The sequence below is a fragment of the Mus caroli genome, chromosome 14 (genome assembly GCF_900094665.2).
Source record: "Mus caroli chromosome 14, CAROLI_EIJ_v1.1, whole genome shotgun sequence".
Lineage (NCBI taxonomy): Eukaryota > Metazoa > Chordata > Mammalia > Rodentia > Muridae > Mus > Mus caroli.
In genome coordinates, this window is record NC_034583.1 from 58966186 (window position 1) to 58987662 (window position 21477).

The 21477-nt window shown below is 43.9% G+C and overlaps 1 protein-coding gene across 1 annotated transcript in view; it reads right to left on the bottom strand.

Annotated features, from left to right (window-relative positions):
* Positions 1-21477, bottom strand: part of Dock5 (dedicator of cytokinesis 5) — a 180901-nt gene that overhangs the window by 58832 nt on the left and 100592 nt on the right. The window contains exons 10-18 of the mRNA XM_021181410.2: positions 20674-20803; positions 16660-16732; positions 12536-12678; positions 8818-8943; positions 6918-7042; positions 5694-5792; positions 4018-4090; positions 3106-3209; positions 1928-2111 (exon numbers count right to left, since the gene is read on the bottom strand). Of these exons, the coding sequence (XP_021037069.1) occupies positions 1928-2111; positions 3106-3209; positions 4018-4090; positions 5694-5792; positions 6918-7042; positions 8818-8943; positions 12536-12678; positions 16660-16732; positions 20674-20803 (1057 nt within the window). The remainder of the gene's footprint in view (positions 1-1927; positions 2112-3105; positions 3210-4017; positions 4091-5693; positions 5793-6917; positions 7043-8817; positions 8944-12535; positions 12679-16659; positions 16733-20673; positions 20804-21477) is intronic.

Sequence of the window (21477 nt, forward strand, 5' to 3'; positions counted from 1 at the left end):
TATTAAAAATTAAAAAAAAATAAATAAATTTTTAAAATATGATTAAAATATAAATATGTGCTAAAAAAAAAAAAAGATGGGGAAACCAAGTCACAGGGAAGTCATCTGAGCTGTGACGGCCAGAGGTAAGCTAGCTCCAACTAGCTTCCAAACACTGAAACAAAATCTGAAGCATACACAGAGAGTAGAAATTTTACCATGCCATTAAGTAGGTGTTAAAGCTCTGTATTCAGTAGCCACATACATTTCATTATTTAATTAAACTCTAAAATTTATATGGATTCCAACCACCAGCCATTTGGGCTGCTTCCAGAGTGCCCACGTTGTAAACGTCAGAAAACATTCGCATGCATAAGAGGTGATGCACAGCTCACTGGTGCCAGCTTCAATTTCTGAGAGGTACACTCAGCCTCTGTGACTACTGTACTTTTAACTCTTATCAGCAGTGCGTTAGATTGCCACCCAGCCCTCATCCCCATAGTCAGGCTTATGAGAGTGGCCCAGTTTACTGTGTCTTCTAGGAATCTAAAAACACTTTCTGGCTTAAGTGAGTAGACCTTCCCATGTGCATGAGCTCTGAACTCTAGTCTGTTGAGTCCAGCCTTGAGTTCAAGTTGAAACGCCATCCATACGCTCTCGCAAGCCAGAATTTGTCAAAACCAACCCTAGGAGTACTAACTCCTAAACAGCAACCAGGATCTGAGTCTTGAGTGTGTCTTCTTCTCTCTGCTGTGCACCATCCTAAGACCACGATCCTGTTCCTCTCTGCCCCAACTCACCCTCGCACTAACAGGCCTGATCCCGTGAGTGCACGCCACCTCAGACAGACCTGCTAAGGTAGGACCCCTGGGCAGTAAATCCAGGGCTCCCTGGTCAGCAGGGCTCCTTCCTTGTAGCACAGGTTAACCGTGTAACTGCTGCTGTTGTCAAACGCCATGTTAAATATAAGAGCTTGGAGGTTTGATGAGAAACAAAATGGAGCCTCGGTTAAACTGTGCTGTTGATTTCATGGAAAACTACTGGCTTCCTGGAGCGGCGGAAGACTAGGAGAAATAGGAACTGGATGTGGGGGTTCATACCTGTATGCTTAGCAACTGGAAAGCTGAGGCAGGGGGATCACTACTAGTTCTAACCAACCTGGACTACATAGTGAGACTCTGCGTCAAAAAACGTAACAGAAACAAGCAAAAGAACCATGACATTAATCCATGTTCTCTGCCATCCCTGTTTGGGAAGAGATTGATTACAGCCAGAATCCGCCCCTTTCTGTTCCTGTATTGTCTATTATTAAAACCAACAAGAAATCCTGGCTCGAAAACCAAAAAACAAACCAAAAACCAAAAAAACAACAAGGTGCTAGCACTGCCTTTGAGTCCCTGAAGGAGGGCAGTCTGAGATTTCTGAATTCTACCTATTCGTGAATATGCTTAGGTTTTATGATATGAAAATGCACTTGTGACAGCTAATTATTTTAACTGTCAGCTCGACAGGATCTAGAACCACCTAGGAGACCAACCTCTGGGTCTACATGTCTATGAGGAAGTTTCTAGGTTGTGCTAATGGAGGTGGGGCACCCCACTTAAAATGTGTGCAGAGTAAGCAGAAAGGGCAGTGAACAGCAAACAGCATTCATCACATTCTGCTCCCTGACTATGTGACCAAGTGGTCCATGCTCTTCTGCTGTGATGGGCTGTCCCTGTGAACCAGGCGCCAAAAGAAACTTTCCTCACTCAAATTGCTTCTGTCAAGCACTGTATATACACAGCACCTGGAAAGGTAACTTATACAGCACGGCCGAGCATCGCTGGAGGAGCAGCATCCTGTCTCAGAAGACCTGACACCACCTGGTCTGGTATAAGGAGTCTAAACAGGGAGCTTAGGAGGACCAGACGAGGAACATCCGTGTCCATGTGGTCCCCACACCTACCATTTTGGGTGAGCTTTGTGGAGCAGATGAGAGTGGCGATCTGAAAGCTGTCCTTCGTGCTGTCTTTGCTGGGTGTGAAGACGGATGGGTTTTTGGATGCTTGGAGTTCTTTTTCTTCCAGCTCTGCTTTGGTCCCAGGCAGAGTCAGATAATATTTAGCATCTTCCATTTTCTTATTATCACCCTGAAAGGGAAGTGAGTTAGAGAGCCTAGAATCAGGGCAATATCTCTCAGGCTAGTAAAAAAAAAAATACCCTCTCCCAAAATAACATGATCATTCTTAGCAGATGTGAGACTTTATCCAATTATATTTATAAATCCCCTATAATTCAGACATTATCTTCCTATAGAATTTGCAGCAGAAGTAACTTTATCATGGAAAATAATGTAGTAAAACTGTTAAGGTAGAAATCAGAATATCCTATTCTCTGTCAGAAGTAAATACATACATTACAGAATAAGGTTGAGTTTGATTCTCTTGAACTTATAAATGGTCACAATGTATACTTTACTGGGCCAATGGAGAAAGAAGTAGCTCTGTACAGATGCTGAAACTACACACAAGACAAAATAGATGCTAAGGAAAGAAACGTTCATTGATCAGGCCCAACTCAGGCCAGCTGCCTACTAGGCATCAGCCGCCCTCTGCCAGCTATTACTGGGGAAATGATATCTCTCAGCATGTACTTCTAACTCTAAAACCTCAGTAGGCTTAGGGCTCGGAACAGTATGCAGAGAATAGACACAAAACAGGAAAAGTAGCAAGGACCAGACAGTAAGGAAACGGTGCCTAGGTAACAATGATTCAAAAAACCACATCTTATAATACCCGCCAGGTTCTAACCCAGGCACACCTCTGCAGTGTCTGTGCCACTTGGATGACAGACAGCAGAAGCAAGAGCCCTGCCCTTTACTAACCAGAACCCAGGCACACCCTCTGCCCCTCAGTGAGGTACTCCTAGAACACCCAGCAGTCATACAACTCACTCTGCTGTGAGAGCGCCGTAAAGTCACTAAGGTGTGACCTGGAGCCCTTTAGACTAAAGGGGACGGACTCGTGTGCCTTTCAGTAGATTTCTGAAGTTTTACACTTAAATCTGAAGGGAGCCTGAAAAGCCACATTGAAAGGGAACAGTGGTAGACTGAGCCATTCCGAGGTCCGGTTCTATGAGCATCACCTTGTACACCACCAGGTCGTGCCTCCCGTCCTGCAGCGTGGTACCGTCTGCGTTCATCAGTTTCACAAAGGCCACCCCAAAAGCTCGCTCTGATTTATCTCTGGCTGAAAAGATAGAAATACCTGCCTGAGCCATGTGGGTGGACAACGGGAGGTTACCGTGACGGCAGTTAATTTCATGTTCGCTCTGGGGTGTGATGTTCAACCACAGTGTAATCAACATAGGTCAGCTGTGAGCTTGTTTATGTCACAGCTGCCCCCAAACTGAGAGTGCCTTATATTTCACATAGGGTATGTTTCCTATATTGCCTGATTATGAGACCACCATCTACTGAGTCAACTACACCAGAACAGTGGTGCCCACCAATCTCAGCCCTGTCAATCAATGGCATGTCCAACATGTCAATGTAGTCTGACCCCTTTCTCTCTCCATGCTGTTTCTACCCAAGGCCCAGACATGCTCGCCCCCACATCTGTTACCTCCACAAACCCTTCCTTCTATCTTCACGCCTTTTCACACACTCCCAAATTAAACTCATTCATGGCAATTCCCCTGTGTGTGACTCATACTCATAACTCCAGCTACTTGGGAGACTGAGGCAGAAAGAATTCCAGTTTGAGGTCACCCTGGACTATATATCAAGACTCTCACTCAAAAATATACAATAACAAAAGTACGGTTCAGGGGATATGCCTTAGTGGTAGAGCATATATCTGTCATGCTCAGGGCTGTGGGTTCAGTCTCCGGCACTCAGAAAAAAAATATAAAAATCACTGGTCTACTATCCTGATACCGATGAATGCTGAGCTAAATTTGTCAAGTATCTATTTTTCAACTATCCACGTTTGAAAAGCATACCAGGAAATAGTACATCTCTAAATGGAATTGTGCCACAGCCCTCCTAATCCTTACATTCTTGAGATGATCTGTGTCGGAAGGTAAATCTTATGTGGCAGCGTGTGACCTCTTCAATGGCAATGAAGACCTGCAGAAAGGGGAGGAGTCAGAAGGCAAGGCTCATTTGGAATCATTCCTCTTAACTGCAACACACATTTTTTTGGTCCTGGACCATATCTGTTTGCATGGTATGGTGTGATGTCTTGACTCTGCATATGTTTTGCACTGTTCAAATCAGGATAATTAGTATATCTACTGCTTTAAGCTTTCACCCTTTGCTTAGGGTGGTTAGATCCAAAATCCTCCCTCTTAACTATTCTGAGAGAAAGAGACTTTAGATTTGGCTTTTATATCGTATCCTAGCACAAGTTCCTTCAGAGACTCAAAGCTTGCTAGCAGGCTCCCTTCTCACAACCACTCCCAAGCCAAAAGCATCTCAGAGGGAGATCGCTCTGCTATGTATCATAGTTTCAGGGTTTAGACACATTATGCACCGGGCATCCAGAGGGATGGATAAGACATAGATTTTGAGATCTACATAGGACCCTTCCAATGGGAAGTTGCATGTAGATATGGTGGTAACTAGTATCTATAAGAGGAGAAAAGATAGAATACCAGCGTGGGGGTGTTCTCTGACAGTAGTCCAGTAAGTTACAGGAAGATAGTGTAACAGCATCAGGATCTCTATTAGTCAGAGTTCTCTAGAGTCGCTAAAAACACATTTCTGAGGAGCTCACAATGCCCAAGATAAGTAGCTTTAAAAGCCATGATGCAGCTAAAAGCGGTGGTATGCACCTTTAGTCTCAGTGCTTGGGAGGCAGAGGCAGGTGAGTCTGTGAGTTCCAGGGAAGCCTAAACTTTATGGCAAGTTCTAGGACAGCCAGAGTTTATAGAGTGAGAAACTGTCTTTTTCTTTTAAAAAGCACAATATAAATTCACATGAATTACACCATAAAAAACACAGACTACAGAAGAATGTAAAAAATAATTGCTACCCAACTGAGATATGAGGACAATGTGTCAGTTTGTGGATTTTATGCTTAGGACCCCGCCGATGCTGACAATGGGTGCTGCAGCAGCCCAGCATTCAGAGGTGACCCCAAGGTGCTCCAAGATTTGAGGGGTTGCTTCTCGTCCCAGGGTCTGCTGCCTCTTCAGAAAGAGGTCATAGCCATGGCCGCCTGTCTAGTTTTAGGGCCACTGTGAGCCCACAGGGGATGCTGGATCTGAGAGCACTTTATAATTCACAAAAGCCTTCCTTACACCCAAGAGCCCAGAACACTTAGGCAGGAGCCAACAAGAACATGTTGGGAAGCTGATGATGGAGTGGGAACATCTTAGCTTGTCTGCAGCATCTTGGCAGCCCACCGCCTTATTATAGCCACAAGTTTTTCTATTCCAGTCTCTATACATTTGTGAACAAGAATACTCTGTCAGAATGTTGGGCTTCGTAAAATAGATGCTCTAAAGACCTCTTAACTACTGGTTCAGCATTTTTAAAAAAAAATTAGTTTCTTGGAGAATCTCATACAATGTATTTTGATTATACCCCCCTCCCTCCACCCCATCCTTGGTTCATTTCTTTCTACAGAAGATCTGAAATGTCCAGATATGATAAGAATGATCTGCGGTTTTAAAAGTGGACAGAGATCTAAACAAGGGTCACAGCTGAAGGAGTTAAGAGTTCTCACCTTGACTGTCTCGTACCAACAGGGTTGCTTGACCTGGTAATACACCACCGACTTGTACTCCGAGACGCCTTCGTACCCAGCACCGGGATGAATGGCTTTCTTTGATTGGAAAGACACAATTAGGAGATGATACTAGGTCATGAAAAATACAGCAGCAGAAAAATGTTTCTGAATGTACAGCATCCAATAATTAACTCAAAGTCAGAGGCATGATGGGGTTGAGAAGTCTGCCAGCAGCCATCCACACTGTCCTGGGAGACTTGACTGTGGCAGCAAGTGTACGCTGTACCCAGTCAGCAGCCATGCCACATAATGTCAATAAACGCCACCTCGGTCCCCTCCGCCCCAAGTACTGCAGGCCACAAGTTGCAGGGTCTTTACTGAATATATATGGTTTTCTGCTTTTAAAGAAACATAATGGTTGGATTATGGACAACAAGGACTGAACGTCTGGAGAGCATCACTCCGGGATATCTAAAGAGCTTCAGGAGCCGGCACTTGGACTTGTACATTCCAAAGCAATCAGGTGGAGGTGACAGAAGCTTCCAGTGGACACCTGGTACCTTCCAACTCTCTCAAGTCAAAATCAAGATGTCCAGAAAGCTGTCAGAGGCTGAGAAACTCCGGACTGTAAGTCAGGAGAGCCGGATCCCCTTCGGCTTGGTCTTTAATGTCTGCAATTCCAGGCAAGAGAACCCTACACGGGGTACAAGCTCCTAATGACTAATACTGGGAATCAGCATTAGCTGATCTACACCGGGGACGCCTTTAGTGTCACAGTGCTCCTTCAGCTACGTGTCCACTGGCTCCACTGGCCAGGTGATAGCAGTGGGCCTGTCAAGGCCCTTGGGACACCTCTGCTATGGTGTTCAAGCTTAGTGGAGCCATACCACTTGAAAATGTCAAAAAGCCTGACATCCTAAAGTTTAAGTGACCCGTGGTATCTCTGCACAGAAAAAAAATATCAAAATATATCTAAATAGCTCCAGGAATAAAAATAGCCTCTGGAAAAAAAAATCACAGGATTATCAGGTTTTTAAATAATTTTTTCCATATGAGAAAGTATTGAGCATGCTGATGCAGACCTGTGATCCCAAAGTGAGAACAAAACCCCAGAAAAGAAGAACACCCAATATGGGGATATTGACAGTAAGTTGGGCCAGCAGTCGGCTGCTATCATAGAGCAGGTGTGAGGTGATGAGATTTGTGGCGGATGCTACGTACCTCTAAAAGGTTGCCTTCCTCATCAAACACAGACATGGTCACCTCCACGTTCTTAGGTGTCTTCTTCTTCCCCTTGTCAAACTCCCCATGGATCAGGGTGACATAAATATCATTTCGAACATCCCCTATAACACGACAAGCCTCCCGTGAGTGCCACTGAGGGAAACTCACTTCAAAGTTCCACGACACAACACACAAAAGGTAATCCAAATCTGCAACAGACTGCTGGTAATGGCCTGCTTATTCTACAGAAGTCTTTTGAGTGCTCTCCCAGCCCACCTCTCACTACAGACCAAGGTGTCTCTGATGTGCACACTGTGTAAACATTACCTTTTTTTAAACTACTTTGCACACACATACAAGCATGTGCCACAGCATGAGCGTAGGGGGGCAGAGGATAACTTCTCTGCAGGAAATTTTCCTCTGCTATTTCTACTGCTGCCCAGCATTCCCACGCTCCCAAGCGATTCTCCTGTCTCTCATCTTGCTGCTGGGATTGCTGCTATGAACCATCGCACTTTTTTTTTTTTTAATGTGGGTTCTACAGATCATCCAGGTTGTATGGTAAGAGTTTTTATCTACTAAGCCACCTCAGGGATCCAATTCTTTTCAATAATGCTTCTTTGTTCCATTTAGGATCCATGTCTAATAATAAGCATATATTAGATATTGCTAGGCTATCCAGCAGGTTTTTAATAGTGCCTTTCAGGTTCCTTGTTTGTGCAGCTAGCTGGCTCTGCGCATAGTTCCTGAGGAGACCCAACCCAGGACCACCAGCAATGTACTCACAGATAGGTGCACTGTGAACACTGAGAAAGAGAGCTAATTGGTTAGAAGGAAATAAGAGAGTGATCTATCAGGGGTGTAAGCGAAGGCAAGAGTCTTGATGGAGGAAGGAGAAGTCTAAATGGCTTAAAGTTGCAAGGATTCTTGGTGCTAAAGATGGGGACCAAAGACCATTTCCCCCAAGCCTGGTGTGTCTGTAGTCAGTGAAAAGCACTTTGCAATGGATGAAGCTGCTCTTTTGAGAAGACACAACAGCCTCCCTTTACGGAAATGTTTATTCATCCATTCCTAGCATTCATTAAAACACCTTCATTCTCAGGTAATGTGTGTGTAGAAAACTACCACTGTCCCTTAACTTCCTGAAGGTGAGAAAAGATCCAATTACTTGCAAAAAAAAAAAAAACCTGTTCTCGTGCACTACGTGGCAAGTTGGCTTTCTAGAGTTTTTTCAAATGTTATGTGGCCAACTGTCCACAAGTTGCATCAATTAGTTCATATGAATATTCATGAACTTCCTCAGAGTATGACTCCCTTTGTCTCCTGCGGATATTAGAGAATTAAGTGGGCAACGCTGGTGAATTCAGGAATGTGACTCCCAGTCCCCAACATGTGGCAAGAAAGAAGAGAGCAGAACAAGAGTGGGAACCATGAGGAAATGGGACGAAGAACGCGCAGTCAGAGGTCAGAGGACAAAAACAGAGTGTCTCTCAGAGTCGGAGCTGAGCACAGAGACCCAACACAGAAGGTGACATGAAGAGCAAGGCACTTGTCAACTAAGTAGTTTAATCTCCTGGACGGAAGACATTGGGCCACCGGGTTGTTTCCTTAGAAGGAAGTCAAGTTGGAAGAAACATCTGTGGAGCAGGGTGGGAAAGAGTAATCTAGGGATGCTGAGATGCTTAGAGGCGTTTTCTTGGTCCTGCCTAATGAGCAGTCTTTGAGGGTGCTGCAACCCTGTCACCAGTTTCTTGATGCCACTAACCCTAAATGATGTCATCTTAGAGACTCATATTGCCTCAACAGTCCAAGTAGAGGCAATCCTTTCTTCCAACGTGGAAAAAACCAAAAAACCAAAAAAACAAAACACAAATGGAAACTCGAGCAAGGTGTGTACCTGGCAGGATTATTTCTGGAAAGCCCATTTTCCGTGCTATTGCTGTTGATCTATCCACCAGGTGTGAAAAGTTCTTCTGCACCTGTGTGAGGTCACCTGGCAGTAACTTTAAGGACACCCAAAGACCTGTAAGGGGAAAACAGGGGACAAACTTACAGTTCTCTGTATAATCTTTGCAACACACTCACAGAAGCTTGTGTGAGACCAATCAGACACCTCAAATAAACACGTAATCATCCCTGGGTAACATTGTTTTGATGATGCTTCCTTCAAACTCACAAGAGGCCTCCTTACCTGAGAAGTCAACAGATATTTGTGACTTCAGTGGAGAACAAATAGAGTAAAGATTATCCCAACTGATACCAAAGTATGTTTGCTCCAAGTGTAAGATAATGTGGTGGTGGTGCCAGAAATAATAGACGTTATTAGAAACCGTTACATACACACACACACACACAACATGGAAATCTAATTAGGGATGTCAGAGGCAGGGCAAATCATGAATGTCAGGGGCTAGAGAGATGGTGCAATGATTAAGACCTCTTGCTGCTCTTCCAGAGGACCTAAGTTTGAATTCCAGTGACAGTGTTGGGCAGCTCACAATTGTTTGTAACCCCCAAGGAACCCAGTACCTCTCTTCTGGTCTCTGTGGGCATTCACACATGTGGCAGATACTCAAACACACAAACATATACATTTTCTTGGTACTTAAGACAGAAGCAACTTAATGTCTTATATTTTAATTAAGATAAATTGCTAATAAAGAAATAAACAGGGCAAGAGAACACTGAAAGGAAAAAAGTGAATAGTTGTTAAATCTCTGAAAACTACAGGATTTATTTATTTATTTATTTATTTTTACTTTATGGGTGCAAGTGTTTTGCTTGCATCATGATGCTTGATGACCCAGCAGAAGGACCATCAGATCTCCTGGCACTGGAGTTAGACTGTGTGAGCTGTCATGTGAATACTGGGAACTAAACTCAGGTCCTCTACATGAACAGAAAGTATTCTTAATTCCTCTCCAAACCCTGAATTAGTCACTTCTTAAACTAAAGAAACAAATTCTAACTGCAAACTAAGTATCAATATACAAATTGAAATACAAAGTCACAAAGCGATGATGGTGATAAAGAAAGACGCTCACAAAGAAATCTGACATGAATACACATTCACAGAGGAGCAGAAGCTCATCGACATTTTGTAAAACAAAAACTGTAAACAAATGCATTTTAGAGAAAACAGAAGAATAATTATCTGTTAGGGTTGGTCTGGTGCTGCTATGTACTCAAATGCTAAATACCGGCCCCCAAGATCTGGTTGCCCTAAGAAGGACGGATGCTCATGGACACCAGCTTTGGTTGTGCAAAACTTGCTTCTGAGTTAATTAGTCAATAAAAGGCTAAAAAGCCTATGATTTGGGCAGTAGTGAGAGAAAGATGGGACTTCAGGATCAGTAAAGGGTCTCAGGAGAGACCAGAAGGGAAAGGACAGGGGAGATCAGGATAGGAAGAGGCCGCCATGAGAGAAGATGGACCATGAACGTGTAGCCAGGGTAAACAGCAAGTATCAAGGGGCATATGGCTGAGATGTAAGTTAGAATAGCTCCAAACCTACCCAATCTAGGCTTATAGCTTGTAAATAAAACATAAGAATTGTGTGTCTTTTATATGGGCTAGCTAGAATATAAGTTCTTATTACAATTATCTTCCTTAAAAAAAAAATCTGAGATGGTAGGATATTCATGTATCTCTTAGACCATCCAGAATGGAGGTGCTTATTTAAATACATGAGGACCACTGTCTACTTGCCACCTTTCAGACAGGAGAGAATTCACACACCTGGCACCCAGGACAGGCAGCACTGCACCATCCGAGTTGAAGCTTGTTCCCACCACAGACCCAGAAGTCCTACCACTGGGAGTCCTGAAGCAGAGTTCCTAAACTCATAGAAAGCTTCAATACAGAAAGTCTCACAGCAGGGTGGCTTACATTTACAGCACTAAGCAGCTAGAAAACTCCCTGAGTAGGAGCCTACTCAAGGAACTGGACCCCACCCCACCCCACCCCCAGCAGGCTAGATGGCAAAATGGAGTCACTCTGGTCATAGCTTTAAAAGGAAACTAAACTGTTATCTGGCCTTCTGAGGTATCAGGAGAGAAAGATAATGTTCAGATGTCCCTAAAAGGCTCCTGCAAGCCACAGGATGCTACTTGCTGTGTTTCAGTCCTGACATTAAAAATAATATGATTGGTTTTCTTACTGCCCCAAACCAACTGATTTTTATCTTTTCCTTCCTCCCTCCCTTCCTTTCTCCCTCACTCCTCCCCTCTTCCTGTCTGTCCATCCATCCATCCATGCATCCATCCTTCTTTCCTTTTCCTTCTCTGTCTATAAACCCACGCTTTCCTGCTCAGCCTCGCATAAAACTAATCCTACTTTATGGAAAGAAGTATTGCTCAGCTGCCAAAGAGAAATAAAATCCAATCAAAATATTTAAATTAAATTTGGCTATAAGTTTGGCTTTGAGCATTTTACACATTAGAATGTTATACAACCACACAAATAAAGAGATATTTGTGCTGAATAAAAAGACAACTGGAAAGGGCTTTTTCTATTTCAGAGCAAGAAAGGAATGGCATTGTTTTCCATTCTGTTCCAAAAAGGAAATCCTATGTAAAATGTAATCTCATTAGTATAAGAATGTTCTACTCTAATCAAAATTGCAATCTTAAGCTAAAAGATCTAAAGAGCAGGGAGTGGGGAGATGGCTGTGAATGTGAAGTTCTTGCTGCAGAAGCCTAAAGACTTGAGTGTAGATCCCCGGCACCCATGACTCACTGGTAGGCATGAAGGCTCGCTATACATCCAGTGTTCAAGAGGTAGAGACAGGGATTTCTAGATTAAGCTATATCCATTAGGGAAATAGTGAGACTCAAGCCTACACATGTGCACCCCTACTCCGAGTGCCCATTCAGATGCAAACATGCATACAAACGTATATAAAAGGGGGGAGCTAGTTATTCGTGTTCAGATTCTTTACTGCTCCTATCTCTTTCTACCTGAATAACTGTGAACACCCTGAAAACTCTGTTTCCCTGCTTGCTTTCATTTTAAACAGTGTCGTAGGGTAGTCATGAAAAGAGGTGGCACCACTTCGAGAGCCTTTCAAGTCTGGCCGCCACCTTGGCACTTGAATTTTAATGTCGTGACCATTATTCCTTACTATTTGAATTTGAAACATTTCCACAAGAATTTCTCTTAGCTGAAGCTATCAAAAGACGGGTACACGCAAGGCAAGTTCCAGAGAAGATACACAAGCTCTCCCAGGTAGCCTACAAGTTCACATCAACGAATACTTGGATCATTCCGTCTCTTTCGAGTTTCGGAAAGCACAGCTAAGGGGTAAGTTTATCGAGGACACACTACATATGCACTCCTGAGTCACTTTCTGTTGGCACATTTACTTTGAGGAGTTACCACTGGGAAGAGAGGACAGAAAAACAGTCTCGTGGGGGGAAAAGTCTGTTCCAGGGAACTTACAAATCCAACCCTGATCCCACTAGAAAAGGTGAAGGTTTTAGATCTTCAACAGGGAGATATCTGAGAAGGGGTAGGCTGTTTGGTATCAGAGTAGTTGGTGAAAGGGCAGGGACCTTGCTCTGCATGTTCCCTCCCCGGTCCCCACCCAAAGTCCCCTCACCGGGCAGCCTGTGTACCTTGTCCTTTGTGATTCACTTCCTTTGCAGCTATGACTTTATTTAGGACCGACGTGAGCGGCTCATTCTCTCCGATCACGTGGGAGGTTATCAAGGGGGACATGATGAGCTGTCTCTGGCGGATGTAGGTCTCCATGGCAATTCTGGTGAAGACAGAAGAGGTAAAAAGGAAGGCAGAAGTAGAGAAAATCTCTAAAGTGTGACCTGAGAACGTGGAGGTTGTGGGGGAGCAATCTGGAAATACAAACACAAGCCTCAGCAGAGGGCTCGTGGGAAACCACTATCTTGGATTATGTTCCCACGTGGTCCCCCAACAGACCGGGCTAAAGTCAACATGGACTCACTCATCCCAGTACAAATGCAGCAAGGCTTTGGTAAAGTAGAATATCTATCTTCTAAGATCTCAGTATGGAGCAATAGCAGCTTAACCCCCCAAAGAGGCTGGCTTCAGCAAATACACCAATGAAAGTCCCCCAGAAAAGTTACCTACAGAAGTGACCTGAAGCTGACCCCCCAGGTAGCTACCTTCTGTCTGTCTTCTGTCCCTGCCATAAGAGCAATGACCAATCCCAGGTTTGCTTTCTGCTTTTGTCTATAAGCCAATCTCCTCTGCCTGGCTCACGGGGACACTTCTGTTCTATGGCATGCAATGTTGCCCAACACTTCTAGTCTAGGATTGGGCAACAGAATAGGAAATAAGGTCAACTATGTAAATTGCTGTAATTTTGTCCCTGGTACTTTCTTCCCTTCATTCTTCCATTGATCATATATGGGTATATATGTATGTATATACATACAAACACACACACACAAACATATGTGAATATCATGTATATTGAGATTATAATTCCAACATTTTTCTCTTCTGTGTTCTCCCTCTAAGTCTTCCCACATACCCCTCCTTGCTAGCTCTCCTTCAAACTCATGGCCTCTTTCTTCACTAATTGTTATTGCATGCACACATGACTATCCTGTTCAGGCCATACAATGCTACCTGGATGTTTTCAAGGCTGACCATTTGGAACTGGAGGGATGATCTGTGTGCTTTCCCTATGGAAGAACAGCTCTCTGGCTCCCATTTTTCCTCAGTTGTCTTTAGCTAGCTCTTTGTATAGTGTTGAGGCCTTATAGGCTTTTGCTCGTCCACTTGGGCATGTCCATTGGTGTTGTTGTCCTTGTTCAGCACATGTTTGGAAAGTCACGCATTGCAATAAGGCTTTAGGGGTGCAACTCTTTATTTATTATGAGGAGACATAGTCTCACAGCAAACTCCCTGGTCCTCTGGCTCTTTCCACCTCCTCTTCTTAAACATGTCAGGGAAATGACAAGACAAAGAAAGTGGGGGTAGGCAACAATGGCCAAGTGTTAAAACGCTGAAGTTCAAGCCGATGACTAAGGAGAAGTTAAGCAATTAAAGTCAGAGGCACTTAGACTTGGCTGCTTGGATAGGACAGAAAGATGAGCCAAAGGACAGGAGACCTGGCTCCCGGGACTAGCTCTACCTGACAGAGTACTCTACAGGATCCTACTCCCCTGGGAGACCCACATCCACATGGCCATTTGATACATGGATACAGTATGTATGCGGGATAGTAGGAAGGTGTTTTTGAGATACTCAATGACTTTAAACTTAGTATTTTGCAGTGACCAATCAGCAAATGAAATCCAGCTGAATTAGCACATCAGGTAAGGTCTACTGAGAGGGAGGCCAAAGGACCAAACACAGCCCCCATTTCTCTTGAAGTTACCACCACCAACTATATTATCATCCAGTTGCCACACTATGGTCTTTAGTCTTCTTTGCCTACCAGACAGCTTTCTTTGTGCACATCCTTTTACCTGATGATAAAACATACTGAACATGGGGCTGGAAAGGGGGAGGGGCACTGTTTTCTGTGAATGACTCTCCCCAGGTGGACTAGCAGAACTCACATATAAGTCACTGCAGCTTAGGGAAATGGGAGGACAGGCCCCAGGGTTGCCAGGGGGAACATAACACCATTATACAATGGCATATAACAAAAGCACATGCTATTCTGCAGGACCATCTCAGAGTTCACTGCTGCAGCATAGGTGGAGGTTTAGAAGTTGGGCAGAAAGGCATGACACTGAAGGTAGAAGCTACCATAAAGGAATATAAAGAAAGGAATTCTTCAGATAGGGTTTTTTTTTTTTTTTTGTCTATGAATACAGAACTTGATATGGTTATATATATGTATGTGCATGTATGTATGTATGCATGTATATGTGTACACACACACACACACACACACACACACACATATATATATATATATATATATATATATATATATATATATATGAGTAGCATTCATGGATATGAAAGTTATATATGTACATGTAATATCCATGATATCTGTCTCTATATAAAATGTTTACTTATTTATTTTTTAGACAACATCCCACTATGCTTCACAGGCTGGCTTCACATTCATAATCTTCCTGCCTCAGCTTTCTAAGTAACTGGGATTACAGGCATCTGTGGGTTTTTTTTCTTATTGTTTTATTTTTTTCTTATTGTTTTGTTTTGTTGTTGTTTGAAAATAGAGATGTGTAACTTTAAAACAGCTTTCCAGAGCTCAGTACCATGTATAGTTTCTATGGTCCTGTAGCATTTAAGATTTTAAGCTGTTCAATTTTCTGCTTAATTACTTAAGAGTGTGTTGGTATACATTATAATGTGAGAGCTCCCTGGATTTGTGTTTCTTAACATTGAGCTAAGATTTAAAAGGCACTTTCTCTTGTACAATTATGTCCTTCTGTCCGTTTGCAGTAGGATTTGTGTGTATGCGTATGTATAAATGGTACATTTTTATTTACGTGTGTAAGTCTCAGTGAGTGTCTGTCACATGCATGGAGTTGCCTGCAGGGGCAGCAAGGGTACATCAGATCCTCTGGCGTTACAGGTGCTTATGAACCATCCGATATAAATTCTAGGAACCAAATTTCAGTCCTCTGGAGGAGCAGCTGGTGCTCTTAGCCACAAAGCCGTCTTTCTAGCCCCATCATTTATATGTAGTTTTTAAAAGGTCTTTTTGGGCTGGTGAGATGGCTCAGTGGGTAAGAGCACCCAACTGCTCTTCCGAAGGTCCGGAGTTCAAATCCCAGCAACCACATGGTGGCTCACAACAAGATCTGACTCCCTCTTCTGGAGTGTCTGAAGACAGCTACAGTGTACTTACATATAATAAATAAATAAATCTGTAAAAAAAAAAAAAAAAAGATCTTTTCACTCAAATATCCCGAGGCTGGCTTCTGAAAATTTTGCACTATCATTCTGCAGTGGCCCATGCAAGTTAGATGAGACACTGTGCTGTAACTGGCATATAACCCCTGACAGGGGTCACTTCGAGAAACTTTTTGCCCTCTTCCTAGGCCACCATTATGTATACTGAACGCCAGAGCAGTCAAGGCTCCCACTAGAACTTGTCAAGAGTTACAGGGATAAGATTTGCTTGCTTGCACTCCTGAGTTGCATGGGTGGCTCCCGTTCCTGCAGCCCAGTATAGAGCCTAGGGCCAACGTCCCAGCTGCCCTGTACTGCCAGACTGCGTCCCCCAGTTCCTTGTCTAGGTCCCATGCATACTCTTCTTGCCTAATCCCTTGTTACTATGAGTACGGTCCCTGGACCAGCACCATTAGCAATACTCAGAAGCTTGTCAGATGCAGGCAGACCTACGAGAGCAAATGCTGATTCTAACAAGATTGTCCTGACAAATGATATGCATCATCCTGTCTGAGAAGACATGTGATTGTTAGTCAAACCCGTTCAACACAACAGAAGACAGATGCATTGCGGCACCTCTGACAATCAGATGACATCATCTCTGGATTCCGGTGCAGATGGATGCGTGTGTGCCCTTTATGCTATATTCCTTCTACCGAGTCAGGAAATGCTCAGTTTACCCTCTTTGAGCCCAACATGAAGCCCCCTGAATAAAGTCTTCTGCAGAGGGGCCCAAGTCACAGTCTTCCTGCAGAACTACCTTCATATTTCCAGGAACAGAAAGGGGTCCCCCGCCCCGCTCTGCTTCTCCAGTCATGCCCCACTTGAATGGCTAAGCTGTACCTCGGGTCACCCCAGACTCGTGGCAGATACTTACTGCTGAAAGGGGATAAAATGTTGCTTTTCTTCATCATCCACCTTCCCATGTACGATATCACTAATATCCATCACTAGGAGAGAGACAAATGCCATTAGAGACACTAATGACTTCCTTCATGACTCCCTGAGATGTATAGAAGAGGATGGTATCAGCAAACACAGAATGCCACAAGAAGAGAGGGACCAGGGACCAAGCAACCACTTACTATATCACGCCCAGCAGGGTAACAAGCCAAGAAAGGCTCAGATTTTCTATATCCAACCCTGCAGGACACACCTTCAAAACTCTGCAAGACTCAGTTGCTGTGTTCCTGGAAAACTTAGACATCACCATCATCATTACTATTATTATGATGATTATTGATAAGCCTTTACTGAAAGCCAAAGAGAATTGATATTTCTAGCAGGTCTGTCAGAAGAATTAAAGGTCTGGAGAGAAACTCAAGATTTGAAGTGGCCACCTGTGTCTTTGATTTGATATCTACACCAGCCTTAAGAGTATCATAGAACAGACTACCAGCAATTGCCCCCCTCCCCCAACAGGCCCACATCCCGGGAGTGTACTTCAGTAAAGCCAGGCCGTAAGCCTTCACTTTCTCATTTAGACAGCTGTGAGGAGCCCCACCTTAAAGAATGGGAAGGGTTAACTTGCTCTTGGTCACAAGTCTTGGTTTTTTTTTTGTTATCTGTGTTTATTTGTTCTGTTTGTTTTGTTTTGGACCAGCTGGACTTACCCCAGGGCCTGGCACATGCCAGGAAAGCAAGGTACTACCAAGCCCACACCCACACAATTAGTTTTAAGTTTTTAGCAAAGCCAGGGCATGAATTAACAATGAGCACTTTAAATCACATAACCATTATGCCCAGCTACAGAGAGGATTAACAAGCAAGCTGCAAAGCAGCTGGCTGATAGGAGGCAAGGCCCTGGTAAGAGGGAAAACCATGGTTAATGAATTACAGTCTGGCCGTAAAACACATTAGCAATCCATTTCTCCACATCCCAGATAGTTTGTCACAGTAATGTCCAAAAGAACTCCAAACAATACAGTACACCAGGCCAGGGAATAGTGCTGCCTGGAAGGGGCACACAGTAGGGCATCACATGCAGCTTGCTGTTACCCCTAATAGGACCTGATAAAAAACTGTACCAAAAAATGCTGAGAAACCCATTTCTTAGGGTTTCATCATCTCATGACATGTAACTTTCGTTAATGATTGTCATCAGGGTTAAGAACGAATTAGAATTCGTCTTCTCTGCATTCACTACCCAGATACACACAACTCCCCTACTCCCCTGCACACATACATATACTAACACAGAAAAGGAGAAGGAAGCCTCAACATACATATGCTAACACAGAGAAGAAGACAAAAGCCTTGAGTTTAAGTGTTCGTTTCTTTGGCCTGTTACCAATGGCAGTGACTTCTAATACATCTTTCTTGTGCAGACAAATAAATCTATTGCTATTGCCATGTAGACAGCTAAGTAGACCTGGCTGGGTTCCTTGTATCTTTTGAGATTCTATTTGAATACTTGATCAAGTAGCAATGCTGAGCAAGGTGGGACGGCTCTTACCCAGAAGCTTAATACTTGAAAAGCTGGGACAGGAGCATCTCTGTAAGTTCCAAGCCAGCCTGGGCTACAGACTGAAACTGTGTCTCAAAAAGTCAGTAAGAAGCAATGCTGCTTCCCTAGACACTCCTTGAGCAGCAGGTTTCACGGGGCCCGTCCAAAAGACATGGTAACTGGTCATGTGGGACAGGACCTCAGGGTTGACTGAAGAACATGGGGTATCTGGCCCTGGTCCCAGGAGCGAATTTTTGACATTTCATTGGTGACTTTCAAAAAGCATTACTAATTCAAATCCTAATAAAAGATCAAATATCTGTTCTTGAAATTTAAGAGGCTACAAAGATAGAGGACTGTGATGGCTTATATGTGTTCAGCCCAGGGAGTGGCACTATTAAAAGATGTGGCCCTGTTGGAATAGGTGTGGCCTTGTGGGAGTAGGTATGTCACTGTGGGGGTGGGCTTTAAGACCCTCACCCTAGCTGCCCGGAAGTGAGTATTCTGCTAGTAGCCTTCAGATGAAGATGTAGAACTCTCAGCTCCTCCTGTACCATACCTGCCTGGATTGAAGATCCAGCTGGGTAGGATCTTACCCCCCAATCCCTTAATCTGTTACCTCCTAGAACACAGGATTCAGTTTCATTTCACTTCCTAATGCCCCTTTAATGCTTGAACCACATATTTTATATTTTTCCTTTTTAAGCTTGGTAAACTTATTCAAAGCATTCTACATGAGCCTTAACTAGTCTCTGGTGGGCTTTTTTGAGGCTTCCTTTGTCAATGCAATTAATCTAAGTCTGTTCACCTCAGCCTCAGGCAGATTCTTTAGACAAGGGCAAAAAGTAGCCACATTCTTCAACAAAATACCACAAAAACAGTTTCTAGGCCACATATTGAAATTCTCCACTGAACCCTCTTGGGCCAGGTCCACACAGTTCAAATCACTCTCAGTAGCAAAGTCTTCCATATTCCAACTAGGATAGCCCATTAAGCCCCAGTTAAAGCATTCCACTGCTTTCCAAATCCGAAGTTCCCAAATCCACATTCTTCCAAACAAAAGCATGGTCAGGCCTATCACAGCAATACCCCAGTCCCTGGTATCAACTTCTGTCATAGTTAGAGTTTTACTGCTGTGAACAGACACCATGACCAAGGCAATTCATTTAATTTGAGCTGGCTTACAGGTTCAGAGGTTCAGTCCATTATCATTAAGGCAGGAACATGGCAGCATCCAGGCAGGCATGGTACAGGAGATACTGAGAGTCCTACAGCTTCATAATATGGCTGCAAGCAGAATACTCGCTTCCAAGCAGCTAGGATGAGGGTCTTAAAGCCCACACCCACAGTGACAGACCTACTCCAACAGGGCCACATCTTCTAATAGTGCCACTCCCGACAATATACAAACCATCACAAGGACTTCTTGGGACATCCTGAGGATTAGTTGAAGCTACGAATTCTCTTTGAAGGCCCTTAGTGATACAAAGTCACCTTTGAGAAAGGAGTCTCCTAAGCATGAGAAACACTTTGCAGAGCACCTGCTAGCAAGCAGTCCTACTATCTGTGAAACATGGTACTGGGCACAAAAGGGAAACACAATCAGTGGCTACACAAGGACATAAGAGTCAAGGCAAGAGAACTGATCATCCTGGGGCATGAATGGTGTGCGCCTAAGACCAACCACCACACCACGAGCCATTGCTTCCCATCTTTAGGGGCTGCCCTGTTATCTCTGTCTGCCTCCAGCCAGTCAGCCACCTTCTTTTCTCCATCTCTTTTCATTGCTATAAGTGGGGTAAAATATACATTACATAAAAACTGCCGTCTTAGCCACCGTTAAGTGGTTAAGTGGAAGAAAGTACACTAACCTTATGTAACCATCACCGTCATCCACCACAAGAACTCTCATTTTCTCAAAGGGAGCCCTATCCTCAAAAAGCAATTTGCCTCTCTCTTCAAGCCCTGCCAGTCCTATTCAACGGCTTCTGAACCTGACTCTTCTAAGCACCTCATATAAATGAATCCTGCAGTGGTGAGTTTTGTGTGTGTGTGTGTGTGTGTGTGTGTGTGTGTGTATGGCTTATTGTACTTAGCTCAATGTTCTCAACATTCAGCAATACTGTGGCATGAGTCAGAAATTCCTTCCCTATTAAGGCAGAATAGAACCTCCTTTCAATAGCTATGCCACATTTATTTATCCATTCATCTACTGATGTATACTTGAGCACATAGTCCCCTTCGGCGCTTGTGAATAATTCCACTGTGAAGGTGGTGTTTCTTTAAGACCTTGCCTTTCAGTTCTTTGGGGAATATACCTAAAATGGGATTTCTGTCGAATATGAGATCAGATGATGGGTCTACATTTAGGTCTTTTAGAAACTGCAGAGAAGGGCGTCCCTAGAAGTGATACCATATTCCTTGGACTCTAGGCTTTCATCATACCTGCTACTCCAAAGGGCCTCCGGAGCCCACAGGTGTGCTTCTTGCCCTCCTTCAGCTCCATGCGGCCCACCCGGACAATCTGGCACACGAGGCTGATGCGTGGCCGGATGAGGTCTGTGCTGCTGAGGTCCTGCAAGCAGAGAACACATGAGAGGCTGGCTGCCCTGTCCTGCCTGGAGCACACTACCCCATGCCAAACCACCACAACAATGCCTCTCTTTCTGCCCATCTAAGAATTACAGAGAACAGGGAAAATTACTCTCTAATTATTTATAAAACAGTCTTCTTTTCTTCCCTGGTTCCAACTTAGCATTTTAAGATTACATCAGACTTAGTCTAACACCCCTAGGTAGAGAGGTAGGGAGGTGGGCAAGGGGTTATTAACCAAGATGCTCTCTGATGTTTTGGGTCCTTCTGCTTCACATCTTAGTATAAGACACATCTCAGGGTCAAGTGACACAGAAACTTGCACGATGCTGATGTTCACTGGGCATCCACAGAAGCCTGAAAGGGCTCAGGGTGGCCTTGATCTTCCTAAGTAACTGAGGTTGACCTTGAACTTGCTGCCTTGACAGATCTTGCTGCCTTCTCCTCTTTCTTCCTGGGATTACAGGTATCCACCATCGCCCCACTCTTCACCCTCAGCTCATCTTCTAAACAATCCCAGAGTCAAGTGTAGCCTAGGCATGGTTTGTGAGGTTCCTTACAGGCCTCCTGAGAGGCCCTTTCCATGAACACTGAATAGCAACAGGGGAGTGTGTGTGTGTGTGTGTGTGTGTAGTTGTTCCTATTTGGAGCTGAGGC